The sequence below is a fragment of the Salmo salar genome, chromosome 13 (assembly GCF_965601325.2).
Source record: "Salmo salar chromosome 13, fSalSal1, whole genome shotgun sequence".
Taxonomy (NCBI): domain Eukaryota; kingdom Metazoa; phylum Chordata; class Actinopteri; order Salmoniformes; family Salmonidae; genus Salmo; species Salmo salar.
Genome location: NC_138303.1, coordinates 50,220,462 through 50,242,138, shown reverse-complemented (window position 1 = coordinate 50,242,138; position 21,677 = coordinate 50,220,462). Strand labels below are relative to the sequence as shown.

Here is a 21,677-nt window from a genome sequence, read left to right as displayed (position 1 = left end):
CAATTCTATTTCTATGGTATAATACATATGTCATACAAGAGGCAATTGTCTCTCCAGTCGTCTTGCCTTTCCAGATAGCTCTAGCTGTCCAAATGTCTCATAATTATTTTTAGTGTACAAATCTTTATCGGTTTTAACACAAAATACATAAAACATATTGAGTGACGTGTGATGTGTTTGTGTGCTGTCTGATAGGGTTTTGGAGCACCAAAAGACACATTTTGAGATTTAATATATAGGAATATGAAGTACTACTATCCTGGATAATCATGCCCTTGAGTGGAGGAGTGAGTAGCCAATGTCTGGAGAGCATTTGTTTTTGTTTTTGACACAAAATGGCCACCATGCATCAAACCCGGTGGCTGCTACACATTGCGTAGTAGTAGTGGATGTCACACTTAACAATGTCAATCACTTTGAGACCTTAGTTGTGTTCGAATACTCATACTAACCGCACTAACCGTACTATTTGTGACGTGAATTGAGTATATAGTATGCTTATTGGTCATAGTATGGATATAGATATAGTTAGTCGTACTAAATTCACCAAAATATGAAGAATACACGCAGAGGACACTATTTCCGTACTTTAGGGCCCATAATGCAGTTCTTCAGGAAATGGGTGAGGCCTCACATTGTTTCAAGATTTGAAGAAAATGGCGGAAAATATGCAGTCGAAGTACAACGAGAGCGGATACAAATTCATTTCTTTAACTAATTATGACGAATGTTGAGCAAAGAAATAAAGTAATGACTTTTCACATAAGTTACCTTACACGTTATATTGGCTGACAATTTGTTAGCTATGCTAGCCTTACGAACCACATAGCATATCATTACAGCAGTATGTACCGGTATGTTAGCTAGCTACCTAACGTTAGTCGTTATACATCAAACTTGCCAGTATATTAACTATCTAACTACCCAACGTTTATTGACTTGATTATTCCCATCATTCTTAGCTTAGCTAAATGGTATAGTCGGTGTGCGTTCTCAATGGACATTCGGGTGCTTTCGTAAATTCGCTCTGGCTACCTACTCCGATTTCAGAGCACTCTCGTCTGTGTACCAGAATGCAAAATTATTTATTTACAAATGCTCAACACCCGTTGAAAATGTCCGGTGTCAGTAAACGTCGGCAAAAAAGTATAATTAAATTGTTGCCAGCAGCACAGTTACAGTCACCAAAGCTCTGGATAACATGAAAACTGCCTAACCAGCTCTGCTAGGGCGAGTAAAATGGTCAGAGAGGTTTCATTTGTGTCTGGAAGTAGCTAGCTAGCCAACGTAAGCTGGGTGCTTGACTGCCGTTGTAAGGTCAGAACGCTCAAATCAACCCTACTTCTTGGCCCGAGCGCCCAGTGTGCGCTCCGAGAGCGAAACGCTCTGAATTTACAAACGGACAATCTGACAATGCTCTGAATTTACGAGCTCACTCTGGCACTCCAGATTGAATTTAAGAACACACCCGAAGTCGTAAAATGTCTAACTAGTCATTTGTTATGCTAACTAGCTAGCAAGAGGTTGCATAGCAACAGCATCAACTTCCGGTAGACAGGCTAACAGCTAGTACGCTCAACTGAAAGCATACTGTTCATTTACAGTATAGTAACATTAACTAATAGTATATAGTATGTAGTATATACTCATTAAGTATGTAGTATACAGTATATTAGTATGGGTATTCGAACACCCTTATTGAGTTACAAGAGCTGTTATGAATCCACATCATACTGTAGTAGAGGGATCTCTCACCTTGGAAGAGGTACTCCTCTGTGTTCATGTCAGGATTGTCAGTGATGATGTCGAAAGGGGACCTCCCAGCCATCATCTCAAACATGAGCACACCTAACGCCCACCAGTCAACACTGAACCCTGGAGAGAGAGACACAGACAACGTCGGCCATCTTGGTTAGATTCAGCAATATTTTGGTAATGACAGCAATAGTATGGTAATGACAGAGATCTGTTCATTCTTTTTTTTCACATATTTTGTATTTACTTGAAGTGGTCGTTTTTTACAATAACTCCTAAATAGCCAGTTCCCAGAGCTGAAGTTCTCCCAATTGCCTCCATGTATGTGTTTGTTGATGGGAGGGACTCACCGTAGTCTTCCCCTCTGAGAATCTCGGGGGCTATGTAGTTGGGGGTTCCACAGAATGTACTGGTGGTGTCTCCTGGTCTGATGCCCTCCTGATAGGGGGAAGGAGGGAGAAGGAGAGATAAGGTGGTGAAAGGAAGGGGAAAGAGAGAGGGGGGAGTGGGGGAAAGAGTGGAGAAGAGAGAGTAGGGGGAAGGACGAGAGAACAGAGAAAGATGGAGAGAAAGAAAGAGCCAGAGAAAGACAAGTGAAAGAGCGTGAGACATTCGATGCCTAGTGTATTGATCCACTTCTACATAATGAACGGGAAGTCAAGTAAGCAGCATAGTAGCACTACTATAACAGTATACAGTAGGTCTGTGCATGGGTCTCACCTTGCACATCCCGTAGTCTGTCAGCTTGATGTGTCCCTCGTGATCCAAGAGAACATTGTCCAGTTTCAAATCTCGGTAGAGGATTCCCTTTTCATGCAGGAAATTCAGAGCGATACAAATTTCAGCAGCATAGAATCTGAAAGAAAAGAAGAAGATTCATTCAGGCATGCTTATCCTCGTTCAGAGAATTCCCGGCACCCAGACTCGGTGACACAGTTTGTCCAACTTACAGTTCCATTCTGACCTTCGCACAACGTAGAAAACTTCCTGAAGCCGACATACAGTATATGGTATTATGTATATTAAACAGGAAGGAGTTTCTAATGAATAGGTGATTTCTTTTCAATATTTACATTCTCCACCTCACAATTGGCATAGTGAGACGTGATGGGCTAAATGCTCGTGATTTCTCTACCTCTGGTGTGCTTTCCTGAAAAATACAATATTGCCTATCATATTGGGACGCTAATACGGCCTATTCATCCTCAAAATAAATAGATACGTTTATAGGTTAGAGGAAATGGCAGAGAGCCATGATTGAGGGTTCTATCCGTATGCTGTTGAAGCATCAGAGGAGCAGGAGGATGTTGTTTGTTTACCTTGCGTGTTCTTCTGGTAGTTTCCGTTGCCGTTGCATATGAAACATCAGATCTCCTCCGTTGACGTACTCGATCACGAGAAATAATCTACAATCAGAAGAAATGGGAGAGGAGAAGACATTGGTAAACAATCAGTCTTGGAGAGTGTTTGGAGTTTGAATGCAGCCCGAGTGCCCCTCTTACCAAGATTGCCATTTTCCAAAACAATAGCTAGTGTTATCATTGGCCAACTGAAAGCTGCATTTCAAATTGAATGGCCATTATCTGGCTAAATACGATTTTAAAGTTCTTCGTATAAAAAACATTGTTTTACCTTGGTGAACATTTGTGACAAAAGACTGGGTAATAATGACTGTCTACAATCCCTTTAAAAATGTGTGTTTGGTTTCACTTTAAGTCATGGTTTATGGTCTTATGGTAAAGGCTCTCATAGCCTACCTCTAATTGACTACAACTATACATTTCTTTACTTACAATGAGAAGTCTGTCATTGAATGTGTCACTTTTCCCAGAAGCCACAGCTCCGTAGTTTCTTACTTCACATAATGAACAGAGGTCTAATGGTGAGCAATTCAGTTGCCTAGTTCCAAGGCCAGTGGAACAATTGTAGAGAAATGGATTCATTTCATCTCTATTTAGCCTGGATATAAATCACTCAGAACACATTCTCTATCTGCCTCTTACCGGCTCTCTGTCTGAAAGCAAGAGTGAAGGCCCACTAAGAACGGATTGGTAGACGCCTGCTCAAACACGTGCTTCTCTGTCTGCACCCAGTCAATGTCCTGTAAGGGAACGCACAAAGAGAGACAGAGAGAAAGACAAAACATTAGCAACAATTTTGTCTTATCGATAATCATCGTAGACGAGCTGCTAAACAAACAAACAGACCGAGATGCATGATGCCATGTATGACAGTCTTTGTAAACATACTGTATACAGTATTAGCATCCTTTCATAGCTCTGCCTTTTATGTCTATGTGCTGTCAACTCGGTTCCCCAGAGGAAGAAGTAGTGGCACATTACGCCACAAAACAGCCATTTTCTTTTCTTATTGCATGGTACAATACAAGAAGGTTCTCTTATCTAAGCCACTTTTTATTCAACCCAATGGATTTCTACTCTATTGGTATTAACCCTTTAGATTAGACTACCTTTAATAAACAAGGAAAGACAGAGTACATTTACTAGTAAATTGATCTAAGTTAGATCATGACGTATGTAGGTGTCACCCTAATGACGACCCAAACTGTCTTCTTTCAGATAAAAATAGAAGGCATAACAGAAAGCATAACACTTAAGTAATGGAAAATACAGTCTGGTCCATAAGTATTGGAATCCTTGATAAAGATGAGCAAAAAAGACTGTAGAAAAGAAATAATACAAATACTGAGCTATATTGTATGCTCCAAACATTTTGGAAATTATATATTTTTATACTAATACTCAGAGAAAGTCATTTCTTTTTTTAAAGATGGGGGTCAAAATGATTGGCAACCCTGTTTCCAATACTCTAGCACCCTCCCCTTGCGAGGATAGCGACTAAGCATTTTTCTAAAATGTTATATGAGAACACGTTGGGAGGAGTCTTACACCATCCCTCCATACAGAATCTTTCCAGATCTTTGATATCCTTCATCTGCTCTTATGGACTGCCCTCTTCTATTCAGAGATGGCCATTGCAAAATGTTGATTTTTGTGGTCAATTAATCATTTCTTTGTAGATTTTGATGTGTGCTTGGGGTTATTGTCTTGCTAGAATATCCACTTGTGGCCAAGTGCCATCCTCCTGGCAGAGGCAATTAATTAAGGACCTGACTGTACATGGAAAATATGGGATAAATAAGTATCTCAAAGACAAACAAATGAAGAAATATACACGTTTCAGTGTCTACATGGTACATCATTAATTTGTAGTTATTAGTAAATAGTACTACTGGACTATGATCTAATGCAGAGGGGAAACCAAGGGGCACAATCACAAATAAGAGCACTAGTTAAAGAAAGAGGCACCTTATGTTCTCTTACTCTGACAAATGAAGGAGTAAAAATAGGCCAACAACACATGCATAAACCTCACACTAAAACACTGCATTTAAAGGAAACCATTTCCAACCCCATAATGACCACCTAGATGTAACGTGTAAAATGAGGAGCTCCACTCTAAGCTTCACAAACAACTCAGTAACCTGTTGTAGTGTAGACTAAGTCATACCCTATGCACAATAAATATTTCTCTCACACAAACACACATACACACAGAAATCTTTACAAAAAGCTTCAGAAATCAGAGCACTTTAATTTCCGAGCCCAAGCCAGAGTTGACAGACAGTGAGCAGTTTACAGAGCTCTGCCTACGATTGCGCCAGGAAGACAAACATCTGATGCTTTTTCCAGGTCTTAACCTTATACTCCTTCTGACTAAAGTCTTTGGATGGGTGGGTCTCTGCACTCTCTACCCATCTCTATGACTTTATGCCTGTTGTTTACAAACCGCCAATCTACTCATAGAAGTAGACAATGAAATAATTCACTAATATAAAACGGAGAATGCCCTCAGTGGTTCTGGCATCGTCACAGAAGCGATCAATAGCAATTGTTGATTAGAGGTGTGCCCTCTATCCATCTCTATGGATCAATGGCAAATATCAGAGGTGTGCCGTCTATCCGTCTCTATGGATCAATGGCAAAGATAAGAGGTTTGCCCTCTAGGTTATATATCTATAGGAATAGCAACCTGTCTGGCTTTAGCTGGGCGGATATTTTTCTGCTAATTTCTAAAAGCCTGGCCTTGGCTACCCTGGCTGGTAGCCTTGGCTGCCCTGGCAGGGACAGAGACAGGATGCCAAGCTGAGGGGCTGACTAGGCTAAACCGGGGCTAGATACCCATTCAGTTCATCATCAGGCCTCAAACATGGCCAGGACTGACCCCTTTTAACATGTAAACACTCCCCTTTGTCTTTCTGGAGTCGCAATTCAACGGCTCAGACACGAGACGTATGTGGAAGGGTCTACAGGAAATCACGGACTACAAAAAGAAAACCAGCCACTTCACGGACACCGACATCATACTTCCAGACAAACTTAACACTTTCTTTGCCCGCTTTGAGGATAATACAATGCCAAAGTCGCGGCCCGCTAAGGACTGCGCCCCCCCCCCCCCCCCCCTCTCCTTCTCCGTGGCCGACGTGAGTAAAACATTTAAACGTGTTAACCCTCGCAAGGCTGCTGGCCCAGACGGCATCCCTAGCTGTGTCCTCAGAGCATGCGCAGACCAGCTGGCTGTTTAAGGACATATTTAATCACTCTATCCCAGTGTGTTGTCCCCACATGCTTCAAGATGGCTACCATTGTTCCTGTACCCAAGAAGGCAATAATAACTGAACTAAACGACTACAACTATCGCCCCGTAGCACTCACTTCTGTCATCATGAAGTGCTTTGAGAGACTAGTCAAGGATCATATCCCCTCCACCTTAGGGGCCACTTCAGTTTGCATACCGCCCCAACAGGTCCACAGACAATGCAATCGCCATCACACTGCCCTATGCCATCTGGACAAAAGGAATACCTATGTAAGAATGCTGTTCATTGACTACAGCTCAGCATTCAACACCATAGTGCCCTCCAAGCTCATCATCAAGCTGGAGGCCCTGGGTCTCAACCCCGCCCTGTGCAATTGGGTCCTGGACTTTCTGATGGGCTGCCCCCAGGTGGTGAAGATAGAAAACAACATCTCCACTTCTCTGACCCTCAACACTGGGGCCCCACAAGGGTGCATGCTCAGCTCCCTCCTGTACTCCCTGTTCACCCACAACTGCGTGGCCATTCACGCCTCCAACTCAATCATCAAGTTTGCAGACGACACAACAGTAGTAGGCTTGAGTACCAACAATGACGAGACAGCCTACAGGGAGGAGGTGAGGACACTCAGAGTGTGGTGTCAGGAAAACAACCTCTCACTCAACGTCAACAAAACAAAGGAGATGATCGTGGACTTCAGAGGGAGCAGCCCACTATCCACATCGAAGGGACAGCAGTGGAGAAGGTGGAAAGTTTGAAGTTCCTCGGGGTACACATCACTGACAAACTGAAATGGTCCACCCACACAGACAGTGTGGTGAAGAAGGCGCAACAGCGCCTCTTTAACCTCAGGAGGCTGAAGAAATTTGTCTTGTCATCCAAAACCCTGACAAATTTTTACAGATGCACAATCAAGAGCATCCTGTCGGGCTGCATCACAGCCTGGTACAGCAACTGCACCGCCCTCAATCGCAAGGCTCTCCAGAGGGTGGTGCGGTCTGCACAACACATCACCGGGGGCAAACTACCTGCCCTCCATCACACCTACAGCACCCGATGTCACAGGAAGGCCAAAAAGATCATCAAGGACAACAACCACCCGAGCCACTGCTTGTTCACACCGCTACCATCCAGAAGGCGAGATTAGTACAGGTGCATCAAAGCTGGGACTGAGAGACTGAAAAACAGCTTCTAAGGCCATCAGACTGCTAAACAGCAATCACTAACTCAGAGAGGCTGCTGCCTACACTGATACCCAATCACTGGCCATTTTAATAAATGGATCACTAGTCACTTTAAATAATGCCACTTTAATAATGTTTACATAGCTTACTTCACTCATATCACATGTATATACTGTATTTTATACCATCTATTGCACCTTGCCGATGCCGCTCGACCATCGCTCGTCCACGTACTTATATGTACATATTCTCATTCACCCCTTTATATTTGTGTGTATTAGGTAGTTGTTGGGAAATTGTTAGATTACTTGTTAGATATTACTGCACTGTCGGAACTAGAAGCACAAGCTAATGCGAGTGTAGCACAATGCGCTACACTCGCGTTAACATCTGCATGTGACCAATAAAATGTGATTTGATTTCTGTCTCTCATCCCCTGAAATTGACTTCTGGGTATTGTTTTGTTTGGCTAGGCATGGTGTTGTGCTCTAGTATTGCCAGTGGTGGTGAAGGAAGAGTGTTGCTGTGGCCAATGATGCTGTTCTTAAGAGCTGATCAGAGTTCAGTTGTGAAGCTTTTAATCTTTGGATAAATAGCTGATCCTAGATCTTGAAGGCAACTTGTGCTTCAGACTAGCATAGTGAATCCTATGATAACCACAACCTTCTACAATAGTCAAGAATAATGCATTAATTTAATTAAAGTAATGGACAATTAATAATGGCTGTCCAACCCTCTTCCTCCATTCCGTGTTCTCTCACAATACAGATGGATTCAAATTCCTATTGGTCAATTTGACTTCATTAGTAGTAATAAAGGCGTAAGTCTCTTTCTGCTGTTGTCTTTCTGCTGACACCTTTGATGTCAGGCTTTACTAAATGAATTAATAATTAACCACATACTGTATACAGTGGCAAGAAAAAGTATGTGAAGCCATTAGAATTACGTGGACTTCTGCATAAATTGGTCATAACATTTTATCTGATCTTAATCTAAGTCACAACAATAGACAAACACAGTCTGCTTAAACAAATAACACACAAACAAGTATACGTTTTCATGTCTTTATTGAAAACACTAATGTAAACATTCACAGTGTAGGGTGGAAAAAGTATGTGAACCCTTGGATTTAATAACTGGTTGACCCTCCTTTGGCAGCAATAACCTCAGCCAAACAATTTTTGTAGTTACGGATCAGACCTGCACAACGGTCATTAGGAATTTTGGACCATTCCTCTATACAAAACTGTTTCAGTTCCACAATATTCTTGGGATGTCTGGTGTGAACCACTCTTGAGGTCATGCCACAGCATCTCAATCGGGTTGAGGTCAGGACTGGCTGGGCCACTCCAGAAGGTGTATTTTCTTCTGTTCAAGCCATTCTGTTTTTGATTTACTTTTGTCCTGTTGCATCACCTAACTTCTGTTGAGCTGCAATTGCCGGACAGATAGCCTTACATTGACCTGCAAAATGTCTTGATAAACTTGGGAATTCATTTTTCCATCGATGATAGCAAGCTGTCCAGGCCCTGAGGCAGCAAAGTAGCCCCAAACCATGATGCTCCCTCCACCATTCTTTACAGTTGGGATGAGGTTTTGATGTTGGTGTGCTGTGCATTTTTTTTCTCCACACATAGTGTTGAGCGCTCCTTCCAAACAACACAACTTTAGTTTAATCTGTACACAGAATATTTTGCCAGTAGCGTTGTGGAACATCCAGGTGCTCTTTTGCAAACTTCAGACGTGCAGCAATGTTTTTTTGGACAGCAGTGGCTTCTTCCATGGTGTCCTCCCATGAACACCATTCTTGTTTAGTGTTTTACGTATTGTAGACTCTTCAACATACAGTTTAAGTAGGAAGTTTACATACACCTTAGCCAAATACATTTAAACTCAGTTTTCCACAATTCCTGACATTTTATCCAAGTAAAAATGCCCTGTCTTAGGTCACTTAGGATCACCACTTTATTTTAAGAATGTGAAATGTCAGAATAATAGTAGAGAGAATGATTTAATTTAGCTTTTATTTCTTTCATCACATTCACAGTGGGTCAGAAGTTTACATACACTCAATTAGTATTTGGTAGCATTGCCTTTAAATTGTTTAACTTGGGTCAAACGTTTTGGGTAGCCTTCCACAAGCTTCCCACAATAAGTTGGGTGAATTTTGGCCCATTCCTCCTGACAGAGCTGGTGTAACTGAGTCAGGTTTGTAAGGCCTCCTTGCTCGCACACAGTTTTTCAGTTCTGCCCACACATTTTCTATAGGATTGAGGTCAGGGCTTTGTGATGGCCACTCCAATACCTTGACTTTGTTGTCCTTAAGCCATTTTGCCACAACTTTGGAAGTATGCTTGGGGTCCTTGTCCATTTGGAAGACCCATTTGCGACCAAGCTTTAACTTCCTGACTGAGGTCTTGAGATGTTGCTTCAAAATATCCACGCAATTTTCTGTCCTCATGATGCCATCTATTTTGTGAAGTGCACCAGTCCCTCCTGCAGCAAAGCACCCCCACAATATGATGCTGCCATCCCCTTGCTTCACGGTTGGGATGGTGTTCTTGGGCTTGCAAGCCTCCCCCTTTTTCCTCCAAACTTAACGATGGTCATTATGGCCAAACAGTTCTATTTTTGTTTCATCAGACCAGAGGACATTTCGCCAAAAAATACGATCTCTGTCCCCATGTGCAGTTGCAAACTGTAGTCTGCTTTTTTATGGCGGTTTTGGAGCAGTGGCTTCTTCCTTGCTGAGCGGCCTTTCAGGTTATGTCAATATAGGACTCGTTTTACTGTGGATATAGATACTTTGGTACCCGTTTCCTCCAGCATCTTCACAAGGTCCTTTGCTGCTGTTCTGGGGTTGATTGCACTTTTTGCACCAAAGTACATTCATCTCTAGGAGACAGAACGTGTTTCCTTCCTGAGCGGTATGACGGCTGCGTGGTCCCATGGTGTTTATACTTGCATACTATTGTTAGTACAGATGAACATGGTACCTTCAGGCATTTGGAAATTGCTCCCAAGGATGAACCAGACTTGTGGAGGTCTACAATTGTTTCTGAGGTCTTGGCTGATTTCGTTTGATTTTCCCACGATGTCAAGCAAAGAGGCACTGAGTTTGAAGGTTGGCCTTGAAGTACATCCACAGGTACACCTCCAATTGACTCAAATGATGTCAATTAGCCTATCAGAAGCTTCTAAAGCCATGACATCATTTTCTGGAATTTTTCAAGCTGTTTAAAAGCACAGTCAACTTAGTGTATGGAAACTTCTGACCCACTGGAATTGTGATACAGTGAATTATAAGTAAAATAATCTGTCTGTAAACATTTGTTGGAAAATTACTTGTCATGCACAAAGTAGATGTCATAACCGACTTGCCAAAACTATAGTTTGTTAATAACAAGAAATTTGTGGAGTGGTTGAAAAACAAGTTTTAATTACTCCAACCCAAGTGTATGTAAACTTCCGACTTCAACTGTAGATGTTAGCATCTTCCAGAGATTTCTGTAAGTCTTGCTGACACTCTAGGATTTTTCTTAACCTCATTGAGCATTCTGCGCTGTGCTCTTGCAGTCATCTTTGTAGGACGGCCACTCCTAGGGAGAGTAGCAACAGTGCTGAAATTTTGTCTTAATGTTGACTGACTTTGAGATACTTTTGTAACCCTTTCCAGCTTCATGCAAGGCAACAATTCTTAATCTTAGGCCTTCTGAGATGTCTTTTGTTCAAAATTTTGTGAGTGTTGATGGGGCAGGGCAGCTCTAACCAAAATCTCCAATCTCATCTCATTGCTCCGACTCCAGGTTAGTTCACTCCTGACTACAATTAGCTTTTGGAGAAGTCATTAGCCTAGGGGTTCACATACTTTTTCCAACCTACAATGTGAATGCTTAAATTATGTATTCAATATAGGCAAGAAAAATACAATAATTTGTGTGTTATTAGTTTAAGAACACTGTATTTGTCTATTGTTGTGACTTAGATGGAGATCAGATTTAATGTAAAATTTATGCAGAAATCCAGGTAATTCCAAAGGCTTCACATACTTGTTCTTGCCACTATATGCATGAATGCATTTATACATGTATAGAATCTATAATATACGGTGTGATATCCACTAAAAACATTGGGAGAGATCCATAAAGAGAGATCTATAAAGCTCTGAACGGCCATACTATGTAAGATAAACAGGGAGCGGGAGAAATGTAACCACTTTAAAAGTTAAAATATAGATGTATAATCCCGGATTGCCCCTTTAACAGTATGTTGAGTGGCAATAGAAGGAATGGTCCTTTCCACGTGGGTTTTTTGGCAATGTTGTTATGTCCATCTCTTAGTTGTCCATTGAAACGTGAAGAACTCAGAGCTCAAATAGCTAATTACAAATGATTACATTACTATCATCAGAGGACAATCAATCCAAAATGTCGATCCTCTCCCTCTGTAGTAGTTCTGTCATTAATCTGGTGTGCTATGTCTAATAGTAATACCATAGCTCCACCTAGAGGTGGAAACTATAACATCTCTCAATTACTCTCGTCTCTTCCTCACCCTCCTTCTATATCTTCCCTCTCTACTCCTTACCTCTTTTCCCCCTCATTTCATCTCCCCATCTTCCTATCCCTTCATACCGCACCATTTCCTCCTTACTTTAATGACTTCTCACCCCGTCTTTCTCCCCTTCATCACCCTTCTGTTTACTCATCCCTACTTCACTCCTCCTCATCTTTTTTTCAGTTTCCTTTTCCGCCCCAAGATCCTCTCGTCTTCCTATTTCACCACTGAACGTCCATTGACTTTTCCCTGCCTGCTCTACAGATCCATCTCTCTGCCTCCCTTTTCCTCCTCTCCCCGTTTCTCTCTCCCTTCCCCTCTTTCCCTCCATCCCTCTACCTCTCCTCCTCCTCCTCCCTCTCACCTCGTCGTCGTGCACCAGTTCCTTCTTGACCACCTTCATGGCGTATATCTGTTCGTTCTTCTTGAGTCGCACCAGCAGCACCTTAGCGTAGCTGCCACGGCCGATCACCCGGATCAAGTCGAAGTCCCCCAAGCCCAGTGCCAGCCCCTGGGAGATCTTGATGCCTTCGATCCCATCCACCACTGCTTTGATATCCTGTAAAGGAGGTTTGAAAAAAAAAAAGAGACATACAGTGAGCTCAAAAGTATTTGGCCAGTGATCATTTTGTTGTTTTGGCTCTGTATTCCAGCCCTTTGGATTTCATTATACAATGACTATGAGGTTAATATGCAGACTGTCAGCTTTGATTTGAGGGTATTTTTATCCATACTGGGTGAACCGTTTAGAAATTACAGCATGTTTTGTACATAGTCGCCCCATTTTAGGGGACCAAAAGTATTTAATTAATGTATATTAAAGTAGTAAAAAGTTAAGTATTTGGTATACCTAGCACATAGTGATAACATCAAGCTTGTGACTGAATGGTAAATAATGTATTATGTCATTTTGGAGACACTTAATGTAAATAAGAATAGAAAATGTTTCTAAACACTTCTACATTAAAAAGAATGCTAACCTCCCCTGTTATTGTAATAGTGAGAGGTTAGCATGTCTTGGAAGTATGATATTTATGTGTTTAGCTTTCTCACTCATCATTATCCACATTAATGTAGCAGTTGTTTAGAAACATTCTATTCTTGTTTACAATAAAAGTGACTCCAAAATGAAACAATAAATTATTTACCATTCATTTCTATTGGGCACAAAATCATCTGAAACACAACCAAAACAAACAGCAAATCCATCTAACAAGTTTGTAGAGTCACAAGCTTGATGTTATCATTGCATGCTAGGAATATGGGACCAAATACTTAACTTTTAACAGAACCAAAACAACAAAAATGTGTCACTGTCCCAATACTTGTGGGGCTCACTGTAGATAACAGTACACTGTTGAAAGCTCCTGCAGTGTATTTAGTGTAGCGTTTCGACCCAAAGGTTTCCGTCAGGCTTGAGGGAGGCGTTATGGTCATAGATGGAGATAGATAGAGCTAGTGTCATGCACATGTTGATACGATAAGCATATTTATTATAAGAATGCATTATTTACTGTGTCTGAATAAACTCACCTCTGAGTCCTCTTCAACTTTGTCCATCTTGCAATTGTGTGGTAGGAAAGGTACTGAAGACAAGAGAGAAATAACTTGTTACCTAAGCTGTAATGCAGTCCTACCTAGAGTGGACTAAGGATTAAAAACCTTAGAGATCTCTATAGTCTACAGACATTTTCATTTAAATAGGGTGTTCCACAAGAATCCATGGCTCTATCTCAAATCTTCTTTCCGCGACTCCTTGTATCCCATCTCCTCGCCTCTTCGACCGTATTGGAGAAGAAGGTCCAAGATCATTTTGAGAAGGTCATTATCCATTGGATGAGAAAGTCAGAGGGAAGGGACCTCTCACCTTCTCATCCAATGGGTTTTGAGAATGAGGCAAAGAGAGAGGACGTGAGGAATCAAGGAAATGCAATTGAGATTCTCCCATTGACTCTTTCTCATTTAATCTTTCCTTGATTCCTTGCCTCCTCTCAAGGGAGCATTGTGGGACGTATAGTTCACCCTTGTGACCAGCAGAGGGCCCAATGCTGTTCAAAGTGAGCTGCAGCTTTTTCCCGCCTCTGCCCAAATATAATTATTATTGTACTATACTATACTTTACAACCTACTGTCGAGTCTGCTGCTGGATGAGTGACCACCTACTGGATGTTCAACCTTCACACTAACCCTCATAGAGAACCAGTGCACAAAAACAAGGAAGGCCCTGTGCACAGCAGTGCATCTTGTTCAAGGTGCTGCTTCTGGCAGAAACAACTGGGTGTAAAAACCGCACCCTTAGAAAAAAAAAAAATATCTTATTATTTTACAAATTGTGCTGTGGAGAATAGCACATACAACTTTGTGATCAGTCTGTAAACAACAAAGGCGTACTGATTCAAACATGCTCTCTCACTGTGTGGGAGAATGTTCCAAGCTAGTTATTGGTTTTCATTGAATAGTGCCTTTTAAAGCCTTTGAAATGAGTATTCACAAAGTGTCTCATGGTAGGAGTGCTGATTTAGGATCAGTTTTGCCTTTTCATAATGAATAAGAAAGATCAGCACTCCTACTCTGAGAAGCTTTTTTGCATACAGGCCCAGACCCAATGTATCAAGACCATGAGACCAAGCCTGCATTTTTGTGGTCTTGAGTGGTCTCAAGACTAAGACCACAAGATATCTTACTTGACTACTTCACATATTAAAAGGTTGAGTACGTAAGAATTTTGTTCATAAATGTACCTAAATGTATATTATATGTAAATAGTTTATGATTAGTGAATGCCATAATGTAGTTACTTTGTTAGATACTTCTCCCTAATAGCTGAAAACATATTTTTTTCAAAGCCATTTTAGCTATTCTGTCTGAACCGATTCGCAAATCACGGGAATTTGTTGCACAATGCAGAAGTTGACTCCCACCTAGGCATGTGTTGCTAGGCAACCCCTATGCACTTGCCAGCATAGGCCTGCTCCCTCCTCCTCCGTGGCTAAAGCCAGTGTGAGAAACATGCTAACAAATGGTTGTGCTATGAAGCTAAATAAATACTACACTCTGACCCACAAAACTGTAAGCAAGGAAAGTGAACTTTAAAACGTAATGTAGTTTTATTGGAATTTACAGCTGTTGTTGGTAAGTAATGAATCTGCTAGCTTCTGACAAGACTTACTGCATCTTTAAGTCTATATTGGAAAAAATACAATTTGTTTTATAGGAACTTACTTCCATCTGTATCCTCTGTGTCTTGAGGGAGGAGGTCCACCTCTTCACTCTTCTCATCTAAAGGGGGCTCCTGTGATGGCATGACTGGCTCCTGCCAAGAGAAGACCGGCAAATAGCCTCACGTGGTTTTGAGGCTGACAAAGAGCATCAAACAAATCATGACTAGGTCCTTAGAGACACTGGGAAGAAGGGGATTTATTTTAAGAGGTGTTCCACGTTGATAGACATCTTAGGCACATAGATGTATCTTTTTAACAAAAGACCACAAAAGGTGAGAAGTCTGGATATGTCTCACAACAAAGCACTTAAAATTAATTTCATGCGGTTCTAACCATGAGGCTCACCTCGCTATCTAATCAACAGGGAAATCTCAGGTGCCATTTCAAAGGGGATCAAAATGTTTGTTGATAGACAATCGTCAGATTACATGAAAAAAAACGCAGCATAGAGATCTTCTAAAGTGGACATTGGTTGACTATTGCCCTGGATTTTCAGGCACCGGGTTTGCTTTAGTCTAAATGCCAAACGGGCTGATTGCAAGGACCCCTTAGATTCTGTATGTTAACCGTCTGTCACTAGAGATCAACCTCATGATGTCTCAGTATACACTACTGTACACTACAGTATGGGTGCATCCCAAATGGCACCCTGTTCCCCATATAGTGCACAGGCCCAGCTCTGGTCAAAAATAGTGCATTACATAGGGAATAGGGTGCCATTTCAGATGCAGCCTATATCTAAAGATAGTGGATGTGAAACTCGCCCACAGCATGTTAGCTGGAGTATATTGAGAACTTATGCCAACTGTTTCTCATGAAATGACAGACCAGTCATTTGCTCTGTTGACAAAGGAGGTTGGCTTTGAGTTATATATGTGTTGGGCAAAAGGGTTAATTGCTAGTTCGATTCATGCTCGGGCAGAACAGAATTTACTCTGTTACAAATATACACCAGTACTTCAAAAGTACACCAGTACTTTATTCCTGAATGTAATCTTATTTTTCTCAAAAGTTGAATAATTAAAATGCAAAACTTAGTTTCACCCTAATGCAGTTGAATAGTACCCTCCCCCCTCAAACATTCACTGAAGTTTGTGAAATGCTTATGAAGACTGAATGCTCTATAAATCAATTAGAAGCTCACCATTATGCCTTTTGCAATGCTGTTTGTGAAGTGTCTATATAGTGCTTATGAAGGTTCTATAAATAATATGTGGTTCCGATGCTTTAACATGACGGATTGGGCAGAGTACTGTCCAATCCGTCATGAGATTCTATATCTATGGTACTCACCATATGCCTTTGGCAGGTCAGAGGGACAAGTGTGTGACAGCGCTTATGGACCAGCAGTTTGCAGTTGATACACTTGTAGCCCTGCCTCCCCAGCCCCCATATCCTTTCACTGCAGTGGCCACAGTACGCTTTCTGTTAGGGACAGACAGAGACAATTGGGAGATAGTTAGCGTAACAATCCCCATCTGTCTGAGCTCATGACATTGGGTTGACACTATCGCAGTCATTGATCAAGAATCAATGGACAACAGACGAGGCAGACATGTGAAGGAGATCATGATAGATGCAGAGTGGTGGAGTTAGGCCTAGGCACCATCTTACATCAACTGGGAGCATGTTTGTTTTGTTACCATTGGCTATACATTTCACAGGTATATGCCATTTAACAGCCGCTTTTATCCGAAGCGACTTAGTGTGTGCATACATTTTCTTATGGGTGCCCCAGTGGGAATCAAACCCACACTGTTTTGTCTGGCCCAGACGCTATTAGGCTTATAACATCTGTGGTCCAATACACATCAGAATCCGGACACTTAGGGACGTTATGTCTACCACAGGCATATCCACAAACACATTCGGTGCCAGTTGTTTACTAACAGTCTGAAAAGAGCGGCACCAATGAGTGCTGAAGTTAAAAGTGACGTTGCCATGGAAACGCCATGCAGAGGAACTTCAAAGCTTGGCTACCCCTACCCCACCACTCGGCAGCCTAAACTGACTCAATAGAGACCGAAATAAAGAGAGAACGAGATGGAGGGAGAGACAGTGTTTGAAAGGGAGAAAGAGATAGGCAGCGGTTCGGGCGAGTCATAAATAAATCAAGACAAAATCTGTTTTCCCTCTCCGCTCAGCGCAGAAGAGGGAGTAATTAAGGCGCCAGTTGTGAGGTGAGAAACTTTGAAGGCAGACTTTCCACGCTCCCTGTCAAGACTTTGGGGAGCGCATTTCAATAGCAGAGGATACACGAGGGGCCATAACATATGCCCTTTGTTCTTTAAAAGAGCCACAAGATCTTCAGATTCTTTTTTGACTCACAAGCTGTGTTCGATGTCCCAAAGACACTAACAAAAGGTACAGGTAGACTAGGAAGGACGAAATACTGAGGGACTAAAAACGTAAGATGTTAGGCCTACAAAACAAACATATTTGGTCTTCTTGACTAGAAACATGTTTAATATGGACATTTCTGTGATTTAGCACAATTTAAGAGTCACTTATAGGTCTGGTGCAGTGTTTTTAATTTACAATTTTAAATCCTCACTTTATGTATAATAAATTAATGTGTGTGTTCATTTTTTATAAATTATTTCCCTGAGCCTCTGTAACCGATGTGAAATGGCTAGTTAGTTAGCGGTGGAGCGCGCTAATAGCGTTTCAATCAGTGACGTCACTCGCTCTGAGACTTGAAGTAGGGTTTCCCCTTGCGTTGCAAGGACCGCGACTTTTGTGGCGCGATGGGTGTCAGTTGTTGATGTGTGCAAGAGTCCCTGGTTCGAGCCCAGGTTGGGGCGAAGAGAGGGACGGAACCTACACTCTTACACCTCCATCACTGAAATGCTTAGTCAGACTGTACAAGTGTGGGGATACACATTTTATACATTTACATACAGCCCCGACTGGCTGATATAATCGTCTAGAGCCCACCCCCTTACCCCTTCAAAAGACTGTACGCAGGCTACTTTGTTTTGTCATCAATACAAAAGGCATACAAAATACATGCTTAATTTGCTATATCATTGTTATACTGTTTTCAATAGATCACCAGAAGATGCAGGACCAGCCTTCTTGCATGGTGGACCATCCTGGCCTATACCCTGTCTGCCGTCTACTCATTGCAGAATGCCATGATCATCTACATAGTAGAATCTTTAGTATCATCTCAAAGTTTATTTCAGAATTTTACAGAATGGACTTTGATGATACTGGATATTATAACTTATTACCATTTTTCTAACAAGTAAACAATCTTGAATTACACATTTTGGAATGGTTTCTGCTGTTGAAAGTGAATAAAGAAACCAGACTGCAATGAAAGGTTGTTGTCTCGTCAGTTATCACACAACATAATAAACAAATCGTAAACAAGGTTATGATGAAAGTCTAAATCCTGGCATGTAAGTATCTTTTCCAGTTATTGTTTTACATGTGCTCAAGCTCGGGAAGGTGTTCCTGTTTAAGGAAAACATTGATGGTATCGAGAACAAAAAAGGAGTGGCTTTATTTACATTGTCATCACCAGCTTTCTCGAACACTGACTATACACAACTATAATCTCATCCCGTGACAGGAAAGGTGGACGACTTAGTATTGCACACACCCAATTACACTCAGCTTCTCAACAAGAAATAGTTTGGCGGAATTTGTTGTGATATGTGATGGTTGGGGTGAAAATTCACTGGGGAATAGATCTCCGGGAGGATGGTTGGTGACCACTGCCCCTACACACACTACAAATGTGTCTTCAAATAGTCATAATCAATCACAGATAGACTCATAGCCCCTACCCATTGACAATTCCTACTAATCGGTTATAGGGCATGGTTCAACCACTACACTGTCTGAAAAAGTGAATATATATAACTTTTGTCCCCATAGCAGAACAATCTTGGGTCTATTTTGACACATTTTCAGTGCATGTACTGGCTAAACCCTGCTCTTTGACAGATTTAGTAGGAATTGTCAATGGACAAGGGATACTCGTCTATCTGATTGGCTGTATGACCAATAGAAGAAATTGGTATTCATTACAGGTATCTGGCCTATAAGAGCTTTGTCAGTTGGGGCTGGGACTATCTGGGCCATAGGAACAGAGTGGAGCTACAGCCTGCATAGTCCTTTGCATCCACCAGGAGTTCCAAGACGCCAAGGGAACACATCCTGGATGGGTTTGGGAGCTTGTCTGCGGAAAGAAATGGACAGACAAACAAAATATGAGCTGCAATACATCTGAACCACTTTCATATCCATACCATAATTTGCTAGATTAAAACGGAATATTCAATGCCCTTTTACACTTTACCCTATGCTTATAGAATGTGGTGACATAAAAAGAGTTATTGGTAAGTGGTAATCCAATCAACAGCCAACGTTAACTTTTTTATTGTGGGCTATTACAGTCTGTTATTACAAATCAGTCTGACAGTACTTTGACAGTATTTCAACCTGAAGGAAGTATGGTTTGAAGTGACTGAAATTATTCAGAAAGTTATTGGGAAGTGATGAGAAGATCACCAGGCAATAATTGTGTATGATCTTCTGTATAGATAATTGCTTTCAATGATGTGGTGCTTTTCCCCCCAGTCTGACTATGCCTGGTCCTGTCTGCTCTAATATTGTCCTCCACAGCTTGTGAGCAGCTCATGTTCCTGAGATTCTTAGCTTTCAGGAATGGGGTCATAATACAGTGGCTCCAACCGTTTAAAATTTAGAGCCACATTTGCAGGAGAAAAATAGAAAGCACTCTGTTTATCACAACCGCATTCTATGAACTGCTCTATGAATTTAGCAGCACATTTTTATTTTATTCAGAGCTGTCTCGTGACCCCATTTTCAAATCAGACGAACCCTTTGGGGAAAGCAGCGGGGAAGTCGGGTTGCCTCACACAATGTAAACTGTAAAACTTCCAGCCTACACTTTCCGTGGGGATACAGTTAGCAAAGTAGTTAGGTAGCTAGCTAGCTTCGACCGCAATATGCTGACGTGACATACATTTACTTACGTACCTGTACGTAATAAAACAATGTCAGAATCGGAGAATAGCCAAAAATGTCATGTCAGTATCCTAGCTAATTGCTATCGAAGTTACAAGCTAACTATAGCTAGCTGAATCCCAGACATAGGAGAAAAGTGTAGCTGGCTATGTGAGAACGTTGTTTACATTGTGGGAGGCAATGTCTGCCTACTAGGCCCTAGGGCAACGTTTCCCCTTTACAATTCTGACATTACATTTTATGTAGCTAGATACAGGTACATATGTAAATATAAATATCACGTCAGTAGCTAACAGTAGCTAGCTAGCTATCCTAGTTGCGATCGAGGATAGCAGTTAGCTCACTAGCAGCAGCCCCACAATATCATGTTCTTTACTTTTAATAATAATAGTTAGCTATAGGGATAACTATTTAGAAACTTACTTCTTGAAAGGTTACTGCTGGTCGTCACCTGCCACAGCCGGATGCAATATGTATGGGACAGAAACTTCATGGAGATTGAAAGCTGCCAATCCACAGGCTAGTGTAAGTGTAGCTAGCTACCCTGTCGAAGTGTGCCGAGCATTTGCCAAATCAGACAAAGTGATTGTTCTGATGGAAGACAGTGCAAAGAAACAATGACTGCCTTGCAGCCATCTACTGCTCAATATCTTATGTTTGGCCGTGCATAACTATCTACATACCTATCCTGTGCATGTCAACATGACGAGGCCAGCATCCCGGAGTCGCCTCTTCACTGTTGACGTTGAGACTGGTGTTTTGCGGGTACTATTTAATGAAGCTGCCAGTTGAGGACTTGTGAGGCGTCTGTTTCTCAAACTAGACACTCTAATGTACTTGTCCTCTTGCTCAGTTGTGCACCGGGGCCTCCCACTCCTCTTTCTATTCTGGTTAGAGCCAGTTTGCTCTGTTCTGTGAAGGGAGGAGTACACAGCGTTGTACGAGATCTTCAGTTTCTTGGCAATTTCTCGCATGGAATAGCCTTCATTTCTCAGAACAAGAATAGACTGATGAGTTTCAGAAGAAAGTGCTTTGCTTCTGGACATTTTGAGCTTGTAATCGAACCCACAAATGCTGATGCTCCAGATACTCAACTAGTCTAAAGAAGGCAAGTTTTATTGCTTCTTTAATCAGCACAACAGTTCTCAGCTGTGCTAACATAATTGCAAAAGGGTTTTCTAATGATCAATTAGCCTTTTATAATGATAAACTTGGATTAGCTAAGACAACGTGCCATTGGAACACAGGAGTGATGGTTGCTGATAATGGGCCTCTGTACGCCTATATAGATATTCCATAAAAAAATCTGCCGTTTCCAACTACAATAGTCATTTACAA

General features: G+C 41.6%; 2 protein-coding genes across 4 annotated transcripts in view; one reads left to right on the top strand and one right to left on the bottom strand.

The window, feature by feature from the left end:
- The window catches only part of si:ch73-70k4.1 (FA core complex associated protein 20), a 70,061-nt gene extending 51,399 nt beyond the window's left edge, over positions 1 to 18,662 (top strand). The window contains exon 4 of the mRNA XM_045693348.2: positions 18,386 to 18,662. Within this exon, the coding sequence (XP_045549304.1) occupies positions 18,386 to 18,476 (91 nt within the window). The 3' untranslated portion in view covers positions 18,477 to 18,662. The remainder of the gene's footprint in view (positions 1 to 18,385) is intronic.
- LOC106567356 (protein kinase C zeta type) overlaps positions 1 to 21,677 on the bottom strand; it is a 140,237-nt gene that overhangs the window by 36,761 nt on the left and 81,799 nt on the right. For all 3 annotated transcript variants that reach the window (XM_014136502.3, XM_014136506.3, XM_014136504.3), the window contains 9 exons: positions 16,629 to 16,760; positions 15,337 to 15,427; positions 13,648 to 13,700; positions 12,479 to 12,673; positions 3,759 to 3,856; positions 3,075 to 3,161; positions 2,476 to 2,611; positions 2,106 to 2,193; positions 1,756 to 1,875 (listed from right to left, as the gene is read on the bottom strand). In XM_014136502.3, coding sequence (XP_013991977.1) covers positions 1,756 to 1,875; positions 2,106 to 2,193; positions 2,476 to 2,611; positions 3,075 to 3,161; positions 3,759 to 3,856; positions 12,479 to 12,673; positions 13,648 to 13,700; positions 15,337 to 15,427; positions 16,629 to 16,760 — 1,000 coding nt within the window. The remainder of the gene's footprint in view (positions 1 to 1,755; positions 1,876 to 2,105; positions 2,194 to 2,475; positions 2,612 to 3,074; positions 3,162 to 3,758; positions 3,857 to 12,478; positions 12,674 to 13,647; positions 13,701 to 15,336; positions 15,428 to 16,628; positions 16,761 to 21,677) is intronic.